Source organism: Lagopus leucura, unplaced genomic scaffold (assembly GCF_019238085.1).
Source record: "Lagopus leucura isolate 7727_CA_CO unplaced genomic scaffold, USGS_WTPT01 Super-Scaffold_100159, whole genome shotgun sequence".
Classification (NCBI taxonomy): Eukaryota; Metazoa; Chordata; class Aves; order Galliformes; family Phasianidae; genus Lagopus; species Lagopus leucura.
The window spans coordinates 149,000-176,763 of record NW_024962335.1 but is presented as its reverse complement, the minus strand read 5'-3'; the positions used below and the strand labels follow the sequence as shown (position 1 = coordinate 176,763).

The 27,764-nt window shown below is 39.4% G+C and overlaps 1 protein-coding gene across 1 annotated transcript; it reads left to right on the top strand.

The window, feature by feature from the left end:
• NAP1L1 (nucleosome assembly protein 1 like 1) lies at nucleotides 1-27,517 on the top strand. Its single transcript, XM_042890005.1, has 15 exons — nucleotides 1-105; nucleotides 13,720-13,752; nucleotides 14,391-14,479; nucleotides 16,805-16,907; nucleotides 19,199-19,340; nucleotides 19,786-19,866; nucleotides 20,113-20,241; nucleotides 20,736-20,807; nucleotides 21,457-21,596; nucleotides 22,865-23,010; nucleotides 23,113-23,132; nucleotides 23,782-23,904; nucleotides 24,842-24,874; nucleotides 25,231-25,281; nucleotides 26,797-27,517. The coding sequence occupies exons 2-15, from the start codon at nucleotides 13,736-13,738 to the stop codon at nucleotides 26,830-26,832; spliced, it is 1,182 nt and encodes a 393-aa protein (XP_042745939.1). The 5' UTR covers nucleotides 1-105; nucleotides 13,720-13,735; the 3' UTR covers nucleotides 26,833-27,517.
• The last annotated feature ends 247 nt before the right edge of the window (nucleotides 27,518-27,764 follow it).

Genomic DNA, 27,764 nt, shown 5'->3' with positions numbered 1-27,764 from the left:
TTAATTCTATATGAGCGCGAGCGGCGGGAGCTCGGGTCTTTTTACCGCCAGCCGCGCGGCGCCTCCGCCTCGCTCCTGAGTCACCGCCGGTCCCGGCCCGCGCAGGTACCGCGTGGGGACGCGGGCGGGGGGGCGCGGGGAGGCCGAGGGCCCAGTTCCGCGCGGCGCGGTACGAGGCTCGCGGAGCGGGTTGGCCCCGCTCGGAGTGCTGCCCGCCGCCGCCCACGCCTAACGCGCGTGGCTCCGCGGCCCGCGGAGAGCCGGGCCGCGCGGCGGGAGGCGGGACCGCGGCAGCACGTGGGGCGGCGGGGCGCCGCGCGGGCCGGGGCCGGCCGGGAGGATGGAGGCCGGGAGGAAGGGAGGGAGGGAGGGAGGCAGGGCGGCGGGCGCACATGGCGGCGGCGGGAGCCGGGCCCCGCGGCGGGGCGGGGGCTGCCGGGCGGGAGCCGGGGCCGCTCCCGCCGCTCCCGCCGCTCGTCCGCGGGCCGAGTGTCCCTGCTGGCCGTGCCCTGGGACCGCCGCCTCGGCCCGGTGCACCCGGAGGTGTCGTCAGGCGGGTAGTGGCCGAGAGGCGAAGGAGCTGCCTTAGAGAGCTGGGAGCTACGGCTGAGCTGCGTTTCGCATTCATATCTATCTACCTGTGTGCCACGCGGGTCTGTCCTTGCGGGACGCTCGCAAGCGAGACTTTCAGCGTTTCAGCTTTTTTCCCGTACGGTGCCCAAAAGTGGGCACAGTCCCTCTGCACGCTGATACACCGATAACATGGCAGCATCTGCGCGGTTCGTCTCCAGGCACGCTGCAGTTCTGTGCGTGTCCATTTGGTGCTTGGAGCCCCGTGCGATGTGCCGGCGGTCCCTGCTCTGCCTTCCCTCGAGAAAGGTGAGAGTGGAATGGAGCTATGCGATGCACCGTGCGCCCACGGCTTGGGCTGGAGTTGGGTTTTGGCAGAGGGTACCGTATCGGTTGAACAAGGGCTAGCGCCTGATTTGTTTTCACCGCAGTCATGAAATAAAGCTTGAGAGAAGAGGGAAGGCTGGAGGCTGTGTACGGCTGTAGGTGTGTTCTGAGGGGCACATTAGCAGCTGTAACCTTCTTGGTGAACTCCTTAATGGATGAGAATGAGCTTGAATGGTATCCTTTCTCTTGTAAATCTTCTAATTATCCTAACTTTTAGGGCAAAATAAAATTTGGAGCCTACACACGCTGGAATTGGGTGATGTGCCTCTGCCGGGCAAAAACTTAGGACTGAAGGCTTTGGGCACATGGGAATGCTGTTACCAGTGCCTAGCACAGGCCCCAGCTGAAGCTGTGTTTGTGTGCCTTCAGTGCTGTGTGGGAGGTACCTAACAGCAGTCTCCCTTCCTGTACTGTGCACACTGTGTGCTTTGGCTTCTGGTGACTGGGGACTGTTTATCTGCGTATGCAGGAGGGCCTTGTGCGCGTCGCTTCTTAAAGCCCCCGATCCTTTTACATTTTCAGGGCAGCAAAGCGTTGGGACTGCTGCACACGTGCGGAAGTGCTGCGGTTGTGCCGTCAGCCTGGTGCTACAGGAAGCGCTAGCAGCCATGGGCTGGCTGTGCTGCTGCTCAGACTGGGGGCTCCTGGGAGCAGGCAGGGGAATTGTTATGGAGATCTGCTTAGCGAGCGCCCTGAAGTGGGTGGTCTGGTTTTTCTTGGCTCCTACCTCCCATTCTCATTGTCAGCTGTGCGCAAGTGAAACTGAAAGCAGAGCATGGTAGGGCATTTATTTACATTGTGAAGCTTTTTGTAAGAATTTCCACGACGCTGAGGGAGACCCAAGTCTTCCAGGCAGACACCATTTCCTTTAAAGTAACAACAGAGTTGCAGATCTTTAAGCAAACTTTGGCTTACTGTTCTGTCGGTAGTGTTGGCATAAATCATCCACTTAGCTCCCAGAAATTGAAGCACTTGTAACAGGGAGAATTTAATTCATTGTGACAGAGATTATATCCCTTCGGGGGAGTGAAATAGCTTGAGGGTTTGAGTTTCAGTAAGGGAAAATCTCAGGGGAAGTAAGACAAGTATCTTCTGTCTGCAATTTTTGATCAGAACCTTTGGTGAAAGCCAGTTTGTTCCAGTAGGCCAACAGGTATAATGAAGATGTCTATAGTATCTATTTGTTTTTGTTCTTGTGGCAGTAACCCAGTTCATCTTAAGAGTCCTTTTATCCAGCTGCAAAGATGGTGTGTCTCAAACAGAACTGTCAAAGGTCTGATTCTTCTTCGCAAAGCTTCAGGAGCTGGACAGGTTGCTGAAAATGGAGATGTAGGTGTTTTTTAAATACCTGTTTGTTTTTCTGTATTTGTAAAAACACTCAGTGTAACTTCAATGATGTTTTTTTCTTCCATGAATTAATACTGCTTTTGGATTTGTGGTATAGTAGGCACTCGTGTGGAAGATCCTACTTTGCAGCCGGAAACAAGACTCCTCAATGGTGACTGTGTTTCGCTGGAGCTCTGGGGTCTTCTGAGTTGGCTTCTGGCTGGGGACTGCCTTCTGTCTAGCTTCTCATTAGGAACCAGTTAGTAAGTAATAGAACAGAACTGTGTTCTACAGGAGGTGTTTAATCTGAGAAACAATTGCAGTGACTAATGTTTGTAGGTCAGTTTTTGTGAATTACTTTGAGCTCAGAAGTGATTATAATGTAGTTAATGTAATCTATCTGATCCTTGCTCCTCTCGGAGGTCAGTGCACTTCCTCACCACCTGACTTTGTTAATCTGGAGAGTAGGGTGGGTGCCTTGATGTATTTGTCTAGAAAACCAGATGTGCCCAGAAGGTGTCACAGAAGTTGTTAGGTGATTCATTTGAAGACCTTCTGAATAATCAACTGTTTAAAAATAATGCAGGAAGTTCGTAACAGGATAGAATCATGAATATTTGTCTTTTCTGAATATGCAGTAAGATGTGTTTCAGTCCACTGCTATGTTCTAGATAGCCTTTAATACTAGGTGTGTAGAAATAGTGGTGGTTTTTCTGTGCTTCTTGGGGGATGAGTTGTCCTTAAGGGAAAGCTTCCTTTTACTTGTGCCTCTAGTTTGAAAAGCTGGCTTAAGCATTGAGAGATTAAGTTTGGAGGTGGGAGTGGAGGAAGAAAAACCCTGTCAAGAAGAAAAGAAAAATGAACCAAACAAACAACAAAAAAAACCAAACAAACACAGAAAGCCACCAAAGGCATACCCACAATACTTATTTACACCCAAAACAGTTTTCAGTCTGTTTGCTTTTACTTCCATGTGTATTTTTATGTCACTTCTCATTGCTCACCTGTGAAATGCTATTAATGTCAGATTCAAACTATTTCTTTTTTTCAGATGTTCATGTTGCTAGGCCTTGAATCTCTGACACAGTGTTCAGCAGCAAATACAGTATTTTTATGAAGGATGTATTACTGAAACTCTAACGATCGTGGTTTTTATTGTTTCTGTCACCAGGCATCCAATTCAGATCTTGCCTGCTTTTGCATGTTGAATAGAAGTCTTTAGTGGGCTGCATGCCATTATACTTGCATCTTTGCAGACCAATTTCTCAGCCTTTTGAATAGTAGAATTGTTTGAATTGCTTCTAATACATGGTACTTTAGATTTTAGTACTATTTCTTTTAACTAGCTTACATTGCCTTTTTAAACAGTTCATAATTCTATGATATTCTGCTTCTGGAAATTACTGATCTCAATTTTGGATGTGAAATATGTGCCAGTCAAAGCACTTCTGTTCCACGCATGTGCTAAGCAGTGCCATCAGGAATGTGCTTGCCTTTGTTGAACTGGTGAGACCTTCATGACTTGGCCTCTTGACTATTTTATCGCCTTCTTTGCTGTTATGAGTTGGTTGGGTTCTGCTGCTGCTGCCAAGATCACAGTTGAGTGAAATTCAGAAGAAAATGCTTTTGAAAAGTTTGTAAAATTTGTTCATGGAGAATCTGGCTGCCCATGGTTTGGATGGGCATACACTCAGCTGGGTGAAGCACTGGCTGGATGGCTGGGCCCAAAGAGTTGTGGTCAGTGGAGTTAAATCCAGTTGGCTGCTGGTCACGAGCGGTGTCCCCCAGGGCTCGGTACTGGGGCCACTTCCATTGAATATCTTTATTAAAGATCTTGATGAGGGGATTGAGTGCAAGCTCAGTAAGTTTGCAGGCGACACCACATTGGGAGGGAGTGTTTATCTACCCGAGGGAAGAAGGGCACTGTAGAGGGACCTGGACAGACTGGATCGATGGGCCAAGGCAAACTGTATGAGTTTCAGTGGGGCCAACTGTTGGGTCCTGCATTTTGGCCACAACAACCCCAGGTAACCCTACAGGCTTTAGGGGAGGAGTGTCTGGAAAGCTGCCTGATGGAAAGGGACCTTGGTGTACTGATGGATGGTTGGCTGAACACGGGCCAGCAGTGTGACCAGGTGGCCAAGAAGGCCAATGGCATCCTGGCTTGTATCAGGAGTGGTGTGGTGAGCAGGACTAGGGAAGTCATCCTGCCCCTGTACTCGGCACTGGTGAGGCCTCACTTCGAGTATTGTGTTCAGTTTTGGGCATCTCAGTACAGAAAGAACATTGAGGTGCTGGAGCAGGTCAAGGAAAAGGGCGACAAGGCTTGTGAAGGGCTTGGAGAATGTGCCCTATGAGGAGAGACTGAAGGAACTGGGGCTGTTCAGTCTGGGGCAGATGAGGCTGAGGGGAGACATTATTGCTCTCTTCCAGTATCTGAAAGGTGCTTACAGCGAGAGCGGGGTTCTTTGAAAACTGATTGTTTGGGGGGGGGTTTGCAGTGTAGCAATGGATTCATTTCTGTGGGGAAAAAAAAAAATGGAACCAGAGGTAGCAAGAAAGTTGCTAAATATATTTTATGAATTCCAATGACTCCAATACAGTGAGTGAATGAATTTCCTACACTGCATTCATCAGATGTTCCAGCAAAAAAACAACAATGAAACCGTAAGGAAGTAGTTCCTTTTTAACTTCTTGGATGAGGTTGGAAAAACATGTGTTCTAAATCAAATTTGTTAAAAACACTAATGTTGTGGTGCAGAGTCTTGCAGATAGCGTAGCTGCCAATATGGTTGTGTTTGATTATGTTGCAGTCTCAGTAGTCAACTGACCCTCTCCTTCAGTTGATGCTTTGATGTATGCAGGTTTATCTTGCTCAGCTGTTAAAACACTCTCTGCCACCAAAATACTTTGTTAAAACCCAATTTGTGTATTACTTGTTTGGCATTGTTAAGAAATTGGTATTTGCACCAACATAAACTGCATAGAGAAGTACTCCCTTTGGAATCATAGAAAGGTTTGGGTTGGAAGGGACCTTTAAGATCACCTACTTCCAACCCTCTGCTGTATGCAGGGACGCCTCCCCCTAGACCAGGTTGCTCACAGCCCCATCCAGCCTGGCCTTGAATGCCCCCAGTGAAGGGCATCCACAAACTCTCCAGACAACCTGTTCCAGTGTCTTGACACACTCACAATAAAGAATTTCTTCCTGAATCTCTAGTCTAAATCTACCCTCTTCCAGTGTAAAGCCATTTCCTTTTATCCTGTCACTACCTGCCCTTATAAAAAGTCCCTCTTTGGCTTTCCTGTAGTCCCCTTTCAGGTACTGGAAGGCTGCTATAAGGTCCCCTGGAGCTGCCTTTTCACCAGGCTGAAGAGCCAAAACTTCAAGAAGCTCTAGATATTTTCATATATGAAGATTCCAATTTTTGCCCTTCAGTATGGGAGGTGTTTTATCAGTGATGGAAGAGAAGATACTGCAATAGGCCACTCTGGTTAGTTTGTTTAGAGTAAATCCATGTTTTGGTTTTGCAGAGATGAATTTAAATTTCTGGATTACTTTTCCAATAAGGGAAGACTACCCTAAACAGAAATTGGTGTGTTTTCTGCTACAGAATCTTGGCATCCAGAACAAAGACCATATTGTGTGTTTAATCGCCTTTTTGAACATGATCAGGGAGTTCAGATCAGTAGCAGAGACAAACTTGCAGATACAATTCAGTTCTGATTTCAAATTGTAATTCTGTACTCTGTTTTCTTGTGTAGATTTTTTGGTTACTTGCATTTTTATTCTTGCAGGAAAAGATACAGTATCTTAAATAAGAAAAATGTTACAAAACTAGAGGATTTCAGTATTTGTCTGCTGACTCTTCTTTTGTTTCCTTATTTAAAGACTGGCTAAGGTAAAAGCTCTGAGAAGTGTTGCACACAAATGAAAGGAAGCCTTGCAGTTGCTAATAACAAATGAGTTAAGTATGTGATCATTCTGCTTTATGTTGAGGAATTAATTTTCTCATCGTGTAACTGGAGTTCACATTGAGAACATAGAGTAGAAATCTGCTTGCACGCCACAACATGCATTGTGCAGAGGCTTGTAAGTACTAGTGAAATAGTTGCAAATGGCTGCAACTGTTGCCTTCACTCGAGTAGTTGTTAGAACAAAAACGGCAGGTTGAAGGGCAGCGAGCAGGCCTTCACAGTTAATTGGTTAATAATGCTGTGCTACTTGGGTCAGCAGTATCATGACTATTTTATTCCCTTGTGCAGAGTTCCAAATCTTGCCATCAGGAGGCAAGATGCTGTAGTGTATGTTTTCACAGTAACTCCAAACTTGTCTTACCCGATTCCTGAGTTGTTCTTAAAGGTATCTCACTTGTGTGTCCTCCTCCTGACCCTGCTCTTGCGTATCTGGCTGTACAAGAGAAATATCTGTCACTTCTAATCTTCCAGTTACTCACCCATTGCTCATGAAAAGAAAGGGGTATGCACAGCTGAAGAAGAACCAGAGCCAGCTTTTCTGGCAATATTTGCCAACTGTATAGCTTTAGCTGACTGGAAAATTGTACTGTCAGCAGAGAAACTTGTTTCTGCCATTGACAAAGACACGCATCTCCCTTGGGGCGACCTGAGTACTTACCATGTTAGTCAGTTACAAGTTAAAAGTTCTGAATCTGTTTTGTGAAACACAACTGCTCATTTGAATTTCTTGCCCTTTAATTCTGACTGGTCTTACTCAAGGTTCTGCTAACAGTTCCCATCTATCCCTGTGGCAGTGAGTGTTTCTGGCTAGTGGCTACATGGCTATTTGAACGTGGTGAATGAGCTGATTGCTGTACAATAAAATAAAACTGAGCAGATGGGTTTGTTCTGACTGCGAGGGTCCAGTGGCACCTTGTTTCTCTGAGGGATGTAGATTCCTTGCTTGCACTGGCCATTACATCCTTGGTCCCTTCATCACACTTTGACAGTCTTTGTAGTATGCTAGTGCTTTCTTGAGCGTTAGCCCATACTCTTCATTCTCTGCTTGTATTTGGGTAGGCAATCTTAATTATCTACTCTAGCTTTTGGTTTAAATTTAACTAAATGTATTAATTTTTATTCTCCTACAATAACAATCAGAAACCTTTTGTTAGCAGAAGAAATATGAGGCACTAATAACAGAAATATTCCCTAGAGAGCTCAGCGGCTACTAACGTCTTTCATCAAACAGATGTGTTGTCTTGATGTTCTAGTGCAGGGCTCCCCATCTCAGTTGAGACTGGTATTTTTTTGACCTTCAGCTTTCCCAGGAAGACATTTTTCTGTAACATGAATAGTATCTATTTGTAATAAGTTTGTATGCCATGTTAACGATGTGTGCGATATCCTCTTGTTTTGTTGCCACTTTCCATGCTAATTAAAAGTGGATAATAAATACTTCATGAATTTGATCACAGAAGAACAAAGAAAATATTTGGTCTTCTGCTTAATTCCCTTTTGAAGCGGCTTTTTTTTTTTTATTAATCTTATACATTATTCAGTTGTTCCTTTTTGAAGGGAAGCTAAATGCTCCCTCAACTGTTCCTAAGCTGTGTGATCCTTTCCTGTGTAACAGCTCTTCTACCTAGCAGTTGGTTCCAGAGCTTCTACTAACACTTGTGAAATGAATGATATATATGTATATATATATATCATCTATATATAATATAATCTGTATATGTATATATTTAGGTCTTGGTACCTAACATTTTGGTGCAAAGTTACACATCTTACAGTAGAGTAGCATGTACTTTTTGAACCAGTCAGCTAGTTCTGTGTTTGTGTGAATGAAAAAGCATTAGGCATCTGAGGTCCTTGGAGTTGCAAACCTCTTGTAGCAATGAAAGCAAGCTGCCTGAAACAATTATTTTAAACATCTACTGACAGTCTTGTGGTGGAACTCTATGCTCCTTTTGGTTTTTTGGGGGGGCTGGTTGGCTCTAGCTTATGTAAAGAAAAATGCTCAAGTTGTTCTGGGCAAGAACAGCAGCCTGAAAGAACTATCAGGGAATGTATTCCTTTTGAGTTTCCCAGTCTTCAGTGAGTTGAACTTGGCTGGTATGATGTAATTTGTCTGGCACCTTAGGTTTTTGCATGCATTGCAAATAGCAGCTCACAGTACTTAATCCTGATTTTTTTTTTTTTAAAATACAACTAGCTGTCTTCCAGCTGGAACTGTCTTTTCCTTACTGACCTCTGACTTAGTCCACTCAATTTATTATTTTTCTATTGCAACTTCTTAATTGCACACAGAGCTCACTTGTTTGAGGTTTTCTGTTAATGTGTTGCTTTCAGTTGCCCAAGGCTTACCAGAGACAGAAAGAGGCTGTGGTTGCCGTGCTATGGATGGACTGACTGACTTGCAGTACTCAAGAGTTATTGACTGTTGAGGAAATTAGTTGTGGCAAAATAGTAGGCTTCTTCTGAAGGTGTGATCAAACAAGACTTGTTTGTAGCCTGGATTCAGTATTCTCAAGAAGCCTACTCGTGTCCCTTGAACTGCTTGAGAAACTTGTACTCATTGGTATTGCAAGCTAATTGAGTAATTCCTTTAGAGGGGGGAAATGAGGTTTCCTGAAAGGGACAGAGGGGGTACCATGCACAGTCAGGTACCCACAAGGATGCTGGCAGCTGAGGGCTGCTGGCACACAGACAGCCTTCAGGGCTATACCCTGTCAGCTGGCTCCCAGCTCACCTTGCTGGGACTCACTTTCCTGAGGCTGAGTGGATGTCAGGTAATCTAATAGCTACATTCTCCCTTTGGGTGCTCAGAGCTGACCTTCAGAAAGGAAGGGTTTCTCACCAGGACATTCGCTCCTACCTGTAACATGGCTGGTGCTGTTGTGCAAGCTCAGGCTGTTTTCTGCAAGGGTAAGGGGAGGCTGGGGCAGGGAAAAATTCAGGTGGTTTGCCTGGGAAGGAGTCAATGCTCACTGAAGCCTCACTTGTGCAAAGTCACTTTGTGAAGAAACAGCTTTTGATTTTTAGGTTAATGTGAACAAATGCACGACGATGTCTTTCTTAGTTTGTACGTGTATAGGACTCTACTTTTTTGTTTTAAGAAATAATGTTATAACAGAAGTTAAAAGTAAAGTGTACTTTAAACATTATGACAAACACTGAACTTTGGTAGAGTTTTGATAAGATTTGAGGTTTTAAGGGGTTCTAACTTTTTGAGTACATCCTGTAGAGTTACTAAAACTGACCAAATTTGTGGTTGGTTATCAGTCTCCTGACCTTTCAGTTTTGAGAAAGAGCACATTGCTATGGCAGCTCGGGCCATCTGTATGAAAGTTTGAAACCTCACCCTTTAGAAAGCTTGTACTGTACTTTGCTTTTTTTTTTTTTTTTTTTTTTTTTTTTTGCTTCCTTTTTGTAGTGTTTCCCATGTGCTGTCCTTCATGTCCTGTGGAGATGAGATCCTTATCCACTTTCTTATTTTTATTATATGCAAGTGAAGCCTTGGAGCACCTTTATATTTGTTGGTAATTCAGTGTTTTTTGCAATAGCAGTTCAAATAACAGGGAAATGACCTCCTGATTTGTGCTTTAAAAAAAAAAAAAAATATATATATATATATTTGCCAGCTGCATTTTGAGAAATGGAAGCTATGCTGTTAGTGTTGTAAGCCTTCCCGTGCATCTCCCAAGGGCAGCTTCAAGCAGTGCTACCAGTGAATTGCTCTAGTCATGTATATCAAGGTGCAGCTGCTGTTCACAGTCTTAAATGTACCTATGAAAAAAGCTAGGAAGGAGGGCTGTGTTGACATTCTTGTGGAGAGACAAGTGTTAGGAGTACTACATCCAAAGAGTTAGCTTTGGAGAGCTGTGTGCCTCTACAGCTTTTCACCAGTAGAGCTGTATTTGTAGAGAAGCTTGTGCTTGTTTAAGTAATTGACAATAAACTAAATGTGGTGCAGCTCTATATCCGTGCTGTTTGGATGCAGAGATTAGTCTAAGTGTCTGCCAACATAGTTCTGCTGGCATAGTGCCTGGTAGCCTCATAACACAAGCACAGTTGCCTATTGCTGACAGATGAAGTGTCATGACAAAAGTAGTACCTCCTCAGTGTGGGGAAGAAATCTCTGACTGCAACTGTTTTGATACAGAGTTGTGTAAGCAGAGGGCAGATTAAAGGATAAGGTATGACAAAAGCCAATGCCAGGAAAGCAAAAGGAAAAATAGGTGAAGAAGATATGAACGCACTGAGGGGAAGTTCTGGAGTTGACAGCTGTTTGATATAATCTACTTGAATTTGCAAACAAACTTAGCAACTTTCTCAAAAGTCTTGGAGTAAACTAGGCCATTGTTGATAAAGGTGCTTGCAGTGCTTGCATACGAACTAGGAAGCAAGACAGCAACGGATCTGCCCCTTGTAGATGAAGGTGAGATTTCTGCAGGGTTCTGTGCTGCGGTGAATGCTTTCATTGTAGTCATTAGCATGGTCTTTCAGTGTGGTCTTGAGAAAAGGAATAGCAAAAGGATGAAGGCTGTTGATGTTAGATGGTAGTTCAGAATTGTAAAGACAAGGACCTGCAAGGAAATTCAAGAACATGGATGTTGCTGGTGAATCTTCACTTGCCACTCTTGCCTAGTATAGGAAAACCATTGAATCACCAAGGTTGGAAAAGACCCCACCAAGATCATTCAGCCCAACTATCCATTTACCATCATTATTTCCCACTAAACCATATCCCTTAGTACAACATCCAGATGCTTCTGGAACACCTCCAGGGATTGTGATTCTACTGCCTCCCTGGGCAGCGCATTCCAGCACCGCACCAGTCTTTCTGAGAAGAAATCCTTAACATCCAACCTGAATCTCCCTTGCTGCAACTTGAGGCCATTCCCTCTCATCCTATTGCTAGTTATGCAAGAGAAGAGACTGATTCCCCACCTGACTGCAGCCTCCTTTCATTTTTTTGTAGAGAATGTACAATTGTATTTGTAGAGAATGATAAGGTCTCCCCTGAGCCTCCTCCAGGCTAAACAATCCCAGCTCCTTCAGCTGCTCCCATAAGACTTGTGTTCCAGACCCCTCACCAGCTTCCCTGCCCTTCTCTGGTCACGCTCCAGAGAATTCCATGTAAGAGCTCTGAGCTGATTGTTGCAACAGAAAACCAGGATTTTAGTGTTTTATGTGAATGATAACATCAGCTCAGCTGCATGATTTCAGGGGAGGATGAGGACTAGTTTATGAAATAGAATAATTATAGGGCTGTTAAATATGTGTACTTCTGAAGCCTACGTGTTTGTTTTCTGAACATAGTTGAAAGCTGGAAGAGTTTATGGGGGAATTTTTGCTATGTCATTGTTCTTAAATAGATATCTGCTAGTAGTTGCTGTTGGGGATGATATGAGTACTTATTAAAAGATTTTCTTAGCCTGATGTGTTCATAGCTAATCTCATGATATCTCTTAAAAAAAAAAAAAAAAAAAAAAGCTTAATTGAACTATAGAAGTCAGTCTGTTTCAGCAAATGTGTTTAAGGTACTTCTGCTGTTTCACCTAGCCTGCTGGCCTGGGAAGACCATGTGTGCTGTGTGGTATATGGTACACCTTTGAAGAATAGAAAGTGAGATGATGTTTAAATGGAGATGGCAAACTTATCTATAAGGAACAGCAATAGTTGATGTGATTGTCTGTTACCTTTACATGAAAATGCAGAAAAGCCAGGTTCACTGGGCACTTTGTGCTCTTTTACAAATTGAGGCTACTGGTCTCCTAGAAAAGGTCCTGAATGAAGAACAAGTTAACAGTGCATAAGGAAAAAGTTGTATATTTGGCATAGCTAAAATGTTTAGCAAGTCAGAAACAATGCTAACTGTGATATTGTTCAAGAAATGCGGAGACATCTAAGCTGTAATTGCTGTATGTTCCCAGCTTCTGTAGGTCTTTGGTCCATGCTGTCATTCTTCTGAGAATGATATGCGAAGGAGATTGTATGGAACTTCTACAGGCAGCTTGTATCTGGATGTAATCCTGAAGTCACAGAATGGGCAAACGTCTGAAACACATGAAAATTAAAAATGAATCGGAAATGTTACTGGAACTCCAACAATTCAGTAATAAATCAAGAATGCTTGGCTTATGGTAGTGTTGCCATTCTGTTTGGTGGCAAATACTCTATTTTTCTGAAGTGGATTGACAGACAGTTGGTTCTCTAGCTTTTCCACAAACTAGGGAATTGAATTGCTGTGATTATGTGCAACCTCCTAAATGCTTAATTGTCAGGAAGATATTGGATTCTTCCTCTCCATGTAACTGTTGAAAAGTAGAAAAGTACATTTGGATTTTATTTTGAATGTAGGTGTTTAAATTTGGGAGAATTGAGATTCCAATATCTCTTCATATTGAGCCTTAATATCCTGATTATAAGGATTATATGTTCATTTTATACTTTTTTGTCCGTTCAAACAAAGCAAAGCCAACCTACTTTGGTTAAAATTCTCATTGGAATACATAAGGAGCTGAATTTCTAGAAATAAATTTAACTGTGTGGCAGCTAACATGAGGACTGTAAAATGGTGGTTTCTAAGTTTCTTGAGCCAATGGATTATTCCTGGTGCTTTCTAAACCACTGGGCCTAAGACAGTAGTAATGGTATAGTATTTTCTTTTGTATAATATTGTTTCTGACTTTAAGCTACCGGAAACATTTTTTATTGTAGGCCATGTTGAAGTATTATTTTGCTGGTGGAAAATGTTATCCATTCTGTTATGCATTTGAGAACACAGGCATTTTGTTGTATGCAAGCTTTACAGTGTTCTCAACATCTACTGTTTGTACTTACTGGGTCTTGATCATGCTTATGGTGATACTGTGGTGTTAGGAAAACTCTGGCAATTCAGTTTGTGAAATTTTGCTGTGTTAAATAGCTTGGTACAGTGGCATCAAATTGACTTAATAATGTTGCAATTCTCCGGGTATTTTGTGGAACTACTTGGATTGGTTTTGTAAAGTTGGGATTAAAAATGAGTTCACAAGAAGACATGCTTATTGTTAAAAGATGGCATTAAGGGCTTTGTCTGCAGTTAGGTGCTGAAAATGAGTAAAGAGTTGACAAAGGGTTTCTAGCATCCTTGTTGATTCACTTCTTTCCTCAGATTCTATTTTGTAATTTTGTTACTTTCAATTAGACAAGACTAAATTTCATATTAGTACAGATACAAAATGCGGTGTGTCATCTTGCTAGTATTTAAATTTCAGTAGATCCATCGTTTCTAAACCACAGTGATGCTTTTCAGAACTTCTGTATACACTAGAGTGAGCCCCAAATATTTGCATGTGAGGTATGCCACTCTTTAGACTACAATACTTATTATTTCTAAAAGCTAACATAGTTTGTTTCTTTTTCAGTGTTATGGCACTTGCCTGTAGACTTTGTAAGTGATGTCTGTTCTTGCATTTTTTCCTCTAGGGTTCGAAATCTGAGAATGGCAGACATCGACAAGTAAGTAAATCTGTAGGTTACTGAGACTGTAACTGGATGTCCTTTACTATGCTTCAGGTAGCCACAATCTCCAGATATTTAAGGGGCAGGGTCTACTACAATGGGATCTTGTCATTATGGCAAGATGTGCAGTTCAGAGCACAGGGGAAGAGCTTGGGTTCTTCATGCCAGTTAACTTTGTTGGAATTCTGGAGGAGAAATTTATAATGTTGTTAATATTGGTTCACTGTGTGTAGCTTTTTCTGTACTTTGCTTGTATTTTGTGGTGCCTGAAGTATTGTTCGTGTGAACCTAATCTCAGTTCTCAAGGCCTGCATGGCTTGGCAAAGAATATGTATAGGGCAGAAGGGGAGTCTTGAACTTGTCCATGCTGATAGGAGCTGAAGGAATACTTTTGTGAAAAGGAATCTTCAAAGTCCTGAAAAGGTGTTAGTTCCATACAGAGTCTGAAAGTTACAGTGACTTTATAAAGGCAAGTTTGTCTTTAGCTATTAAAACTTTCAAGCATCAGCTTTTAACCCACAGAAATCTGTTTGCTTCTACCAATGCAATATCTAACTCGAACTCTTTAAACTTGTTGTAGATTAAAAAAGAAAAGCCGCAAACTTTTCAATCCTATTATTAAATATTCCTAACAGCAAAGAACAGTCTGAACTTGATCAGCAAGATATGGAAGATGTTGAAGATGTGGAAGAAGAAGAAACTGGTGAAGATGCCAACAGCAAAGGTAACAGTGAAAAGAAGGCTTTTTAAGTAGCTGCAGAACTGGTTTCTAATCAATGTTAAAAGGATTTTATATTTTAAAGGGAAGTGCTGAATCATAACTACTGATACACTGCTTTCTTTGAGTTCTCAAGCAATGACTTTTTCAGCTTTGTGTTTTCTGTTGTCTCAATTGCATTACTCATCTTAGTTGTGGTCAGTAACAGTGCGAGCAGTGCTGGCCACCTATAAGGACATATAAGTGGAAAAGAAAAGATTGTTGTTATCATCAGATGGTTCCAAATCTAATGGCAGTTAAAAGCTTTAAAAAAAAATCAATTGCGTATTTGTATTATCTTGATTATTTCTTAGTAATTTGCTGCTAAATTGTTTGAGACCGGAGTTAAAATGTTGTTACCAGTCTTAGAAATAAATCCTTCGTCCTTTCCCTGAAGAGCAAGTACTCGAAAGAGAAAGTAACAGTTTGTTACAAGAGATGATAGTCTGGATCACTGATAATGCTCCCTTCTGTGATTGCTCAAGCAGAATGGTAACAGTAAAAAAAAATTCTCACTAAAAAAAAGTAGAGGCTTTGTATCTGCTGAAAGCGTTTTCAAAACTGGATTGCAAAATTGTGAATAACACAGGGCAGCCAAAGAAAAGCTTTCACTAATTAAATGGTAAGTACTCAAGTGTCCCAAAGGAAACTAGAGATGAGTAATGTGTATTTTTAGTAATTAATCCCAGCAATTGTACGTGAGGATCTGAGAGGAGTAATTACGCTATATGAATCTTGGAGAGAAATTGAGTTTTCTAGGTAAGAAACATGTTTCATTGCTAGGGAACTAAAATGATTTGTGAAATGATGTTATCAAGCAATTATTTTGCTAGTTTTCTAGTAATTTTTTGCATGCATAATTTAAGTTTTGCTGATCTTAATCTTTTTTTTCTTTACCTGGTTGATTCTATTTTTAAATATTTTGAAGTTCTTTCAATAAATGCTTCAGTCAAGCACTCTTGCTTTTGGAGAAAAACCTCACAGGGAACGTTTGCGGACTTGTTCTTGCTGTCCAAGAACTTGCAAAACAGAATATCTGTTAGATTTCAGTTAAAGAGAGTGGGGCTGTTGGTATTGACATGCCACCTGTAACACCGACCTAATATATACATGGTACAAACAATAACTGGCAACAGATTCAAATGGCAGTGTTGAGTGGGTTTTTAAATGTAAGACTAATTAATAGTTAGACCAGAGAAAATGTAGATAGCAAGAGGGGTGGTGTTGACTAATGTGGATTAACACGTAATTACAGCTTCCACTGCTAAAATATAAACTGCATCCTTTTTTGGATGTCACTTGAAATATAATTTTTTTCAGTATGTAATTTCAGTGCTAGAGCATAAAAGCAGAAGAGAATATTCGTGTAGTTATTCTAGAAAGGGGCATAGAAATAGAGAATCACATTCCAAAAAATGTAACTTCAGGAAGGACTGAAAAGCTCTGCTTTTATTTCAAGGTATCCTTTAAAAGAATGCTATACAAACATAGTAAAAAATACAGAATACTTGTTTGCATACCTGTAAATCTTGAGGATGAGGGAAGAAGGCAAAAAAAACACATGATTATAAATGATCATAAATTCTTATTAAAAATGAATTTAAGTTCCTTTCTGCAGGTTACTGAGATGTAGACCTTGAGCTAAAATAAAAGAATTGATGTTAATATGGGTAATGGGAACACTTAGGCTAGCAATTTGTGTTTTCCAAAGTGTACTTCTATCGTATGATTTGAAACAGTTATCCATGAGGGCAAATTACTTTTGAAATATGTAGATAATAGAGATCAAGACTTCAACACTGTTCTGTAATCAACAATATGTCAGACTGAGCTGACTGGATTGCTGTGCTATTCCTTCAGGAAAAAAATAGTTCTAATGAATAATTTATTCTTTTTGCAAGCAATAATATGTAAGCATAGACTTGTAAACCAGTTCTGTGCCCAAGTCTGAACCAGTCTTGTTTCGCTCCATTTATCTGAAATGGAATGAAAACTCCAACTCTAGTGATATCTAGTGATAGGGTGGACTTGTTTATAGTAAGGGGCATGGTTTAGTTGGGAAATATTGGTAGTAGGTGGATGGTTGGACTGGATGATCTTGGAGGTCTTTTCCAATCTTAGTGATTCTATGGTCCATGCATCTAAAATGGAGACATTTGAAATAATTCTGCCCATGTTTCTTCTTAGAGTAATATAAAGTAAATGTATTATTTTTTCTTAGTATTTAAATCTCTTTCAAGCCTAGTCTAGAAGATATGCTTTGCATTTACAGAATTTTCATTTTGATTTTAGCTCGGCAGTTGACTGTGCAGATGATGCAAAATCCTCAGATTCTTGCAGCTCTTCAGGAAAGACTTGATGGTCTGGTAGGAACATCTACAGGATATATAGAGAGGTAAATACTTGTTCTAATTCAGTACGAGCAGAGTGATATAAATGCTTTCACTTTCTCAACAATATTGTCTTTAAAATGATTAATAATCATAAACCACTGCACTGCCTAGGTAGTAGGAAACATATAATCAGGCACTAATGCATTTCAAATTAGAAGGCTTTCTATTTGAGCCCTTTTAAAGAAAAGAATGCAGAAATATTTAGTGTCTGATAATGTTTATGCAATTGCAAAATGTCATTCTGTCCTGTTTTTATCAGTATATTCCATATCATGACATCATGCAGCAGGCTGTTGGTGCAGATGCACACTGCATTGCAGAGCTGTACTTCCTGGTTTCTCTAGCAGCTTCATGTGAATTCTGACTCTCCAAGAGGAAGATACACTGAGATGTACTGCATCATCCCAAGAGCCTCCACGTGATTTCCATCTCTGGGTGATGGGGAAGAGCTCTGTTGTCTTTTCTGGGAGACCAGCTGTGAGGGCCTGCTGATAAGGACTCAGACTGATTCTTTCTCTCCTCCAGTTTTATTTTTGTTTCTTCTTGCTTTACTGCTCTTAGTTATTCAGTATTATCTCCTGTTCCTTTTAATAAATCCATTTCTCTTATCTCAATTGGATTTTTTTTCTCCTCTTCCTCCCTCTGCATTTCTCCCAAGGGAGGAGAGAGATGTTGCATGGTTAACCATGGCACGTACGTACAGACATTTTTCCCGGAATGTGTCCTCAGCTTTGCCTGAATTTGAAACATGGACAAGTACGTGGTCACTTGTGGTCGTGCTATAACCACAAATTGGGGGTGTTGTATCAATACTTAATGTGGCCTCCTTATGCATCAAAATTTGGAACAATCTGTTGCTTACTAAAGTTGTCTGCTCTAACAGATTTATCTAGCTTCTCCATGTAATTTCTGATTGTTTGAACTTTTCACCACGTGCACACGAGTTGTAAAGCACAGAACTATCTGACTGTGATAGGATCCTGTGTTGCTCTCGATGTTAACTGAGATGGCTACTGAATAACAGGATTTGTTCCAGCTACTCCTACCACTTTCCTTTATTACAGCCAGTAGCATAGAAGAAAAGCACAGGCAACTAATAGCCTACCCTAGTAACTACAGGTCTAGGAAGAGCATAGAGTCAAAGGACTACACAGGTTCTTTACACTGTGTTCTATATGCTGTACAATAAGGCTTTCTATATCTAATACATTTTTTTGACAGATATTAATTTATCTCTACTAATCTTTCGGGTCCTAGGTGTAAGAAGTGAACAGAAGTCATAACATGAATTTACTTGGTATTTTCCCTGTCAGCTGTTCTCTAAGATACTGTACCTTTCTTCATGTATTCCAAGTCTTGTAGTGCTTTTCTTGCAAAGCATTGCAGCTTTGCTATACCAAATGCTTGCCAAACTTACAGTAGAAAAATGGCTGGAAAATGTGTAACTCGAATCTATGCTTCCTTAACATATGCATGCTGATCTAAGCATGCTTTACAGGGACTTCTTATCTGTCGTACCAAATGTTGTTTTAAGTTAGTTTGTTTAAAAAAAAAAATAAAGTCTCACCATTGAGGTGGCACAGAAGTCAGAAGGAATCTGGGAACCTAAAAGATGGTTGTGTGGGCTCTTAAAGAACTAGTGCACAAGCTGGTGGAGAAGCTAAACGTGTTCCAGGAAGAGATTTATCTGTCTATTTGGGCTTAAAATCTGCAAATTGTTTGGCCACACTCTAATAGCTCATCTTTTTACCTTTACCTGGGTACAATGATTTTAATTTTAAGTTTTCTTTTGTGGATTCTCCTCAGCTGTGAGCTGGAGGTTGGATTCTAGTTTGATTGTAACATTTGCTAGTGACTTGTATTCAGAACAAGTTTTATTTGCCACTATTGTACTTAAGGTAGTCTGGTTCAGATTTCATGATCTCTTTTTGCCATTTTGGATTTGTTTTGCATTAGCTGCTTTTTTCCTGAAACTACTTTTTAAAAAAGTATGGGATTTACCAGTGTAGTGGGTGTACAAGTTTTGAAACTTGAACTAGTTGGCACAGACTTGGGGGGGGGGAGTTTCTGGCACTTGTGGAAGATTTCGATTCTCTAATAAAGAGGTTACAATCTTTATTTGGATGTCCTGGAATTGGAATTCCTATGCATATCTTTTTTTCCTCAGTTTTCTAGTGTTGTATGTAGTATGAAACATGTTTTGATACATGTTGGTGAAAGGAGCTGGTTAAGGAGCGGTCAACATGTTACAAACACTGCATTCTATGCACAGTTCTGTCACTGTATTTTTCAGCTTGCCTAAAGTTGTTAAAAGACGTGTGAATGCTCTCAAGAATCTTCAAGTTCAGTGTGCACAGATAGAAGCAAAGTTCTATGAGGAAGTTCATGAGCTGGAAAGAAAATATGCTGCTCTCTATCAGCCCTTATTTGACAAGGTATTTTAATGCTTGTCTGATTTGTACTTAAAAGCTTTAGCTAAACCAAAAGGGAATATAAACTGAAAGCTTATGTATGTTCTGAATTACCTTGGTCTCCAATGTGCCTGTTCAACTGAATTGGCACTATTTCACCATCCGTGTGAATCTCAGCTAAGAATAAGGAGAAAAGTTGTCTGTTCCATGGTTAACAAAGTCACTTCACTATATTAGGCCTCGTTATGTTAACTGAGCAGATGTTAGGTGATGTGGTAACCTTTCTGGAATGCTGGTTCTTCAGTGTGTTATGTATAACATTGTTAACTGCTGGGTCTTTCTAGAGCAAGAAGAAAGCATTCAGTTAAGTAGTTAATGCTTTATGTGAGACTAGAATCAGCAGTTTATTGGTTAGAGTATTGCTAATTGGAATAACTAAAACATAAGTATCTTTGGTTCAATTTTTCAGCGAAGTGAGATCATCAATGCAATCTATGAACCTACAGAGGAAGAATGTGAATGGAAAGCAGATGCTGAAGAAGAAATTTCAGTGAGTATCATAATCAATTCTCACCAATCAATTCTCCACCTTTAGCATGAAACTAGATTCAATAGAGTAAATACATTTTTTCTCAAAAGGAGAATTTTTGTAACGATTGACTGCGTATTATTAACTACATCCTTCAATCATCTGCATGAAACTTCATGGGTACTATTATCAGCTAAAGACAGTGAACAAACTTGATGGAGGATGGTTTTTAAAGTTTAGAAAAATTAATGTTTTTATTCTATCAAGGAGGAAATGAAAGAGAAAGCCAAGCTTGAAGAAGAAAAAAAAGATGAAGAAAAGGAAGACCCTAAAGGAATTCCTGAATTTTGGCTGACAGTATTTAAGAACGTGGACTTGCTCAGTGATATGGTTCAGGTAGGTAGTAGATCAGATTGCTTTGATTTTGCTTTAGTATTTAATCAAGTGTGCTCTACAAGGAAGGAGAACAAACACTTACAGTACTTGTCTTCTGGAGAGTAAAAATTGAGCCAGTGTTTGGATGTCATCTGGTCACTTATTCAACTCAGAGCAGAGAGCACTCTGAAATGTCTTCTTCTTTTGTTCTTATTTGTTGAAATTACAACTTTGCGTAGGCAGTCCATTAGTAAGATATATAGGTGTGTTTGCATGAAATATGTACTATTGCTAAAATTTGTATTTACTTTGCATGAGATTTAAACTGAGAGCTGCAGTGAAAACTGAGCTGCTGTTGTTGCCATCTGCTGGTCATGTTCATGGAACAAAATATTTCAGTACTTGGACAAGGTTCTTGTTGAGATTCATTGGTTCTAAATATACCTTTTCATCTCTGCCGTGTCTTAATTCTGCATACAAATCTTATGAAAATTTCATTAACATTTTATTTACAGGAACATGATGAACCTATCCTGAAACACTTAAAAGATATAAAAGTGAAGTTCTCAGAAGCTGGACAGCCTATGGTTAGTTTAATTTACTAAACAAGAGTTCTGCATTATCTTAAGGCTTGTATTTGTATATCAACAACACGGTCTGTAATAAGCAGTTGTCTTATGGCAATCCTGAGAAATGTGTAGCTAGCTTCTTGTCCCCTGTAAAACAGTACAGAGACTAGTTCTGAAGTACCATCTGTATGAATTCAAACTTAACATTTGGATTTTAATGAGTTAATAACTTGACCTTAGTATTTGATTAGTTCATTTTACCTTTAAAGTTTGAGAATTTGAGGCACTTTTTGTATAACTACTATAAGAGAATATAATTTCCTTTCTAGAGACCAAATAACTTGCAAAGATAAAAATAGTATATCTCTATAATCAGGAAAGTAGCACCAGGAAGTCTATATGTGATGTGAGATCTTGTGCTCATTTCTTAATGTACTGCTTGAACCAGTGACATGAGATCAGCATAGTAAGTGTAAGCATCTGAATATTTACTACACAATTTGGGCAGCAAATTCTAGGATAAGTTGTGCATGCACCACTTCAGAGTTGGTAGAGATGGACATATTCATTTGCATGTTTATTTTTGATTTTGATCTTCAAGTATTTAGCAATCTAGCAACGCATACTTTTAATTTCTAATGTTGTCTCTTTGCAATTCTTTCTTAAGAGTTTCACATTAGAATTTCACTTTGAACCAAATGACTACTTCACAAATGAAGTGTTGACGAAGATGTATAGAATGAGATCAGAGCCAGATGATTCTGATCCCTTTTCCTTTGATGGACCAGAAATCATGGGTTGTACAGGGTAAGTGCTAATGAATAGCCATAAGGTAATGTAACAGTTTCTTCCTTATTATCCAAGTGTAAGCTTTTAATTACCTAGTAACTTGTAACTAGCTAGGCTCAAGTTTGAGGTTAAAACTTACTGAAAACTGCCATCTTTTAACTTCCCATTAGTTTGAAACATCTGACTCCTTTCCTCATGTATCCACCTAGTGCTAATTTCAGTTTTTTATCATGTAATACAGAAATATGAAAAAACTATATATTGTGTAATCTAAACATTGATGCAATTTGTAAGTTCATAAATAGCATCTATATATACATACAGTTAAATTTAATACTCTTTGCAAATTGTGTTCTGCAACAACTGAAGCTGAAGTGGAAGCTGGATAGTATTCTTCTAGTGGGCCTTGATAGCTTTTTAAGAATCTTGTTAGATCATATTTTGGAAACCTGTTGTATTTCTGGCATATAGGTTTTTTCAGAAGGCAAGTCTGTTTTTATGTTCTGTATTGCTGTTGTCCAGTTTATAATAGCTGAATGTTTGCCTCTCTGAGCACCTTTCAGTTAACCAATTTGAGAAGTAGAGAACAGTCATTATCTAAGTCCAATTTTCTCATGATTTTGAAGATGTCACATTTGGTGGTCTCTTCTGTTCTGAATTAGCTATAATTCCTTAGATTATTCAGTCTGTTCTGCACATATCCATTGTGAACACTCTTCTGAGCAGTAACAACTAGAGTATCTCACTGTCACTTTGGGCTGGTTTTACCCATGCAGTACTGTGCTCTTACTGATACTGACTGATGCTTTCCCCTTCGTTTCCCAGTCACTTAATGTAATACCTTGCTACAAATGTCCTGTAGGAATTAGTCTGCTTGAGTACATTTGATCAAACTCCCATAATTTGGACTGTTACTGAAGAGCATATCTCCTGGCAGAGGTGCCTGTGAGATGACTCTGCCTTTCTGAAAATGATTTATGCAGAGCAATGACTGGGAATGTTAAGACAGCAACTTCTTATCCTTAAACAACTCACCTCTTTCCTTTGAATCTGTAAAAGATCTAGTCAAGAAATGTCTTCAGCCTTATTTTTGTGACTTCATTTACCTTTTCACAGAATACAGTGTCAGTGTCAGTCAAGCCTGTGGGTATGATTCTTTCTCTGTAAACAGCAAATAAGCTTGATATTTCATGTTCAGTGTATTCCTTAAAACTGTGATAGTTTCTGTAAGTATTGGTAGAAAGCAGAGATGTTCTAAGCTACAACCTTTCTTCTTTCTTCCCCAGCTGCCAAATAGACTGGAAAAAAGGCAAGAATGTTACTTTGAAAACAATTAAAAAGAAGCAGAAACACAAGGGTCGTGGAACAGTTAGAACAGTGACAAAAACTGTTTCCAATGACTCCTTCTTTAACTTCTTTAGTCCTCCTGAAGGTAAACAAAATATTTGTGTACTTGTGTATTTACATTAACTTTAAATGTAGTATATAATTCATTCACTTATTTCCTTTCTTTCTTCTTTTTTTTTCCTCACAGTTCCTGAAAGTGGAGACCTGGTAAGTTGAGTTGTCTTATCAGAAGAGTTTGGGGGTGAGGGAATCACCAGTGAAAGGCACTTATATACAGTGTGCTTTCTGAGATTTGTTTGGGAATTTAAATTGTTTCAGTTTTAACTTAACTTGGGAACATTTGTGATAAATAGATAAATAGTTTTTCTTTGTTAGAACGATGGTAAAGTCCAGTTCATTTCACTTTAACAGCTTATTGTAGCAGAGAACATTTTTTAGGTGTGCAAATGCTTTACATTGGGGTGATCAATGAGAATCATGAAGATACTTAGAAAGTTTAACCTGGTTAGTATTTAGTTCTTAATGCTGTGCATGCAAACTGAAAATCTATGGGTGATATTACATTTAAGTAGAAAAATGGTTTAAGTTGTTATGTAGAGCAAGAAGGAAACTTAAACTCCAGGGCTTTGTATGACTAAGTTTGCTGAAGCGGCAAACTCCGAACTCCATAATGTGTGTAAATGCTTGAAGTATAAAAGTTGATCTCACAATCTCAATTCTATAATTGCCTTGAACCAAAAACTCATGAGATGGGGATTTGTGTAAATCTGTCCACATCAAAATTTGTGCAGCTTGTGTTTTGCAGTCAAATGTAGTTACTAACTTATGATTTAGAACATTAAATTGTTTTATGCAGGATGATGATGCTGAGGCAATCCTTGCTGCAGACTTTGAGATAGGTCATTTCTTACGTGAACGTATTGTCCCCCGATCAGTATTGTACTTCACAGGAGAAGCTATTGAAGATGATGATGATGATGTAAGTAATGTCCTTCTGTGCTAAAAGCCTCTATATGCTGTTGCTTGTTTTTTAACTTCTGACTCCTAAAGTTACTGTTAGTATCCTTAGAATGGGAGGTATTAACTTTAGTTTCAGATAGACTTCGTAGGATGTTATATAAAGAACAGCATGAAGGTAATTAATCTTCCAAGTACTGAATTCAGAGTTCTGTGGCAAAAGTGCTAATAGATGACCACTTAAAGTGATGTCTGAATAAAAGTTTGTGTACAAGTCATTCCTAGAGTGATGTACATAATACTTGGATAGAAAAATGAGCTGCTAGAGAACAAATTAGTCTACTTATGTAGCTGGTCAGCCTGTTTATTATACCTACATGGCTACTAAGTTCTTGAGCTTCAGACTTTCAGGAGGGCTTTTTAGAAAATGGGAGCAAATTTTTTTTTTGAAAGCAGGTTCTTCAAAAGCATTCAATGCATTAAAGAAGCTAAAGCTGAAAAACAAACTGCAAAACCCAAGAACTTGACAAATTTACTAAATCTATTGAGTTGATTCAGCTAAGCTAGGTCAACCATTGAGCTGAATTTTTAGAATTTAGAATGGTAACCATTAGTCCAGTACTGTGGCAGTTGATGGGTAGAAGATGGAAGTGACTGTATGGACTGCTTTGTAGTTCAAGACACTTTGTTGGACAGAGGTATTACCAGTTCAATAATCTCTTCCAGTGTTGTATGTAAGGAATGCAAGGCAGGAAGTGTTCTCTGCCAGAGCATAGTTTGAGATTGAATGTTACTCATTCTGATTCATAAAGCTATTTCTAATCAGTCAAATATAGGATGTTCTCTTAAAGCATAGTACTGTGTGTATGGTTTCTGGCATCAGCTTAAGTTATCTTACATGAACTGATGTCTGTAATGACTACGTTTATGACAGTCAAAACTATTTCTTTCTTTCTTAGTATGATGAAGAGGGTGAAGAGGCAGATGATGAGGTAAGTTGACAGATTGCTTTGATTTAAATATCTTCTCTCCTGTAGCCTGTGCAGAATAAGTTCCATTATTTTTTTAAATCCTGTGAAAGCAAGTTTAAATTATACTTATGAATGTAAGACGCAACAGCTTGTATTCTGTGATCCAGAGTGAATATTACAAACAAAACAGCAACAAAAATAATACTACAAATCAAATTGTAACTGATGTAGAAAAATGTGCTGTAGAGGGTCAGTATGCATAAATTGAAGTGGTAGTGAAAGTATTTCAGGGTAGAACTTCATCAGAGTTCTTGAGGATGGCTTGGGAAGCTGAATGTGGATAAGCTAGTGAAATATGAACAACTGTTTTCTTTCAGGAGGGGGAAGAAGAAGCAGATGAAGAAAATGATCCTGATTTTGACCCAAAAGTAAGAAATAAAGAGAATGTTTGAAGTGTGCATGTGCATTCATATTCCTATTATTTAATGAAGGTTAAATATCAAGTTTTAGTTAAAACATTTAATAGCTCTTACAGTAAGTGTTTTCTGGCTGAGACTTTTGGTTCTAGTTCTGATGGTCTAATACGTGTAAGGCAACTTCTTTTTTTTGTTTTTTGAAGTTCCTTCACTAAGAAACTTTCTGTGAAGTGACATTTTACTTTGAATGCTGAAATCTATCAAGCTCAGTTTTTTGTTAACTTGGAGCAGATTCCTGGCTTAGTTCAGTAATGTAAGTGTTGTGTACTAGTAATCAGAAAAGTATGAGTAATAAACGCTCAGTTTTGGGGAACTTGCCATAATCTGTTTTTTGTACTGTGCTGGAGTGGGTTTTGTTTTTTTTTTTCCTCAAGTGAGATGATAGTGAGCCTGTATTTCTTGAGGCAACATATGTCAAACTTCAGGAATGCATCTACAACCAAGCACTTGAATGTGGGCAACTAAGAGCAATGTGCAGCTGTGTTTCATGTTTAACGGTCAGAGTAAACGAGTAGTTAAGCTCAGTTCACTGGAAAAGTGATTGTGAGCAAGTAAATTCTTAGCTTTCTCTTAGCTGAGGGGAAGGCATCCTTAACCAATACTACTGGAGTAGTATTCCAGTTCAATATAGTTCTGGAATCAAAATGAAACTGCTGCAAATTGGGCGTCTGATTTCTACCACTTCAACTGTTTTTGCAAGTTGTATCACTGAGGGCAAGATTGTATGCTCAGTTTCAGAGAGAACTGCTGTAGGCTTGTAGAGAGGTAGGCAGTAGTGGTACTATACTGTTTTGGAAAGAATAGATAATGATAAGTTAATCACAGACTGGAAACTAGGTGAGTTTATGAAAGCACTGCAGTCTGAAAATAGCAATCAACAAAAACTTGCAACTCTTCACCCTCAAAAGCCTTTTCAATAAATTCCCATGTTACTGTGAGGTATTGCTGATTGCCTGCTTCATTGCAGAAGAGTTTGTAATGTCTACTTGAAAATTTTCTAGCAACTGTAATTTATTTCAAAAAATCTTTCCTGAGTGTTAAGAACATACCTTGATTTTTTGTTTCATTGCGCTGCTGTACGTTGGATCTGAAGTAAGGCTGTGCCCTTGTCAATCAAAATGAAGGCTGTGGGTTTTTTGTTTCAAACTGTTTAGAAGGTGTGGATGTCTCTGTGCCCGTGTTTGATACAACTTATTGCCCTTTGTCTAGTTTCAGTGTCATTCAGAGTATGACCATCATGCTTGATTCTGAACAGATTTTTATTCTCAATGCGCATACACAAAAAAAAGTGTTGTGAATGTTAGCACATGTAAAGGTACTAGTAATATTGGACAGTTAGCTCAGTTGAAGAGATGCAAGAAAAACCTGACTGCTGGAAGTTGACGAAGTATGTTAACGATTTGAATAATTCCTGACGTATTGATATCTGTGAGCTGATATTTCCTTTTTTTTTTTCCCCCTCAACAGAAGGATCAAAACCCAGCAGAATGCAAGCAGCAGTGAAGCAGTGTGTATGTGGCCTTGAGGATTACCTGCACTGTAATAGCCTAAACACAACTATTAGTTACTTACAGCCTTATGTTTTGTATCTTGGTAGAATTAAGTAACCAATTTGTTAAAAAATGGAATCAAACACATAAGAACCAGTTTAAAATGTAGGTTCAATCTACCTAACATTTAAACAGTATAATTTTCTGCCAATATGTAGAATGCAGTAAATCCCCTAAAGCATGAATGTTAATTCATTGCTACATAGTTTGGTTCTTGTGAAGTCTTTGTCATGTAGCTATTAGACTGCAGCTGTGAAGATTATCAGAACTGTTAACTGAGACCAATATTTGTTTAGAGAAAACTCTCTCCTGAAGAACCAACCAAAGTATTTTTTCAGCCCAGTAGTCTGAACGGGTTTAAGTCTGCTTGCACTAGCTGTGCCTTCATTACTTTGTTATAGAAATGGCAGTGACTTGTACTAACTAGGAGATGATGATGCGTTTTGAATTTGACTACTTGAGAAGACTAGTATAACTTGTTTAATTTCCAATGAGACCACATTAAACATTCATACCTGTCAGCTTGTTTATGCTATGGGTTTTGTATTTTATGTGACATAGTGATCTACAAAAGAAACCTAGCCATCATATTAAGGTTATTGTTTACCACGGGGTGTGAATAAAACCTAGTATTTTCAGAAGCTAGTCTTGTTTTATTATGGTGTGTTTTGCATGTGTAAACTGATAAGGTGTATCTCATGCTGCAGTTAGTTCACTGTGCTAAAACTGAAATTGGGAATTATTGAAAAGTTCTATAGCATCTTAAAAACAGTAGTTTGGATAGATATTGATCCATATTTTTTACTTGCAGTGTGATACCTGTGAATCTGATCTACATGTTTCAGTGGTTGGTCAACACTGCCATTTTGAGAAGACAATTGTTCT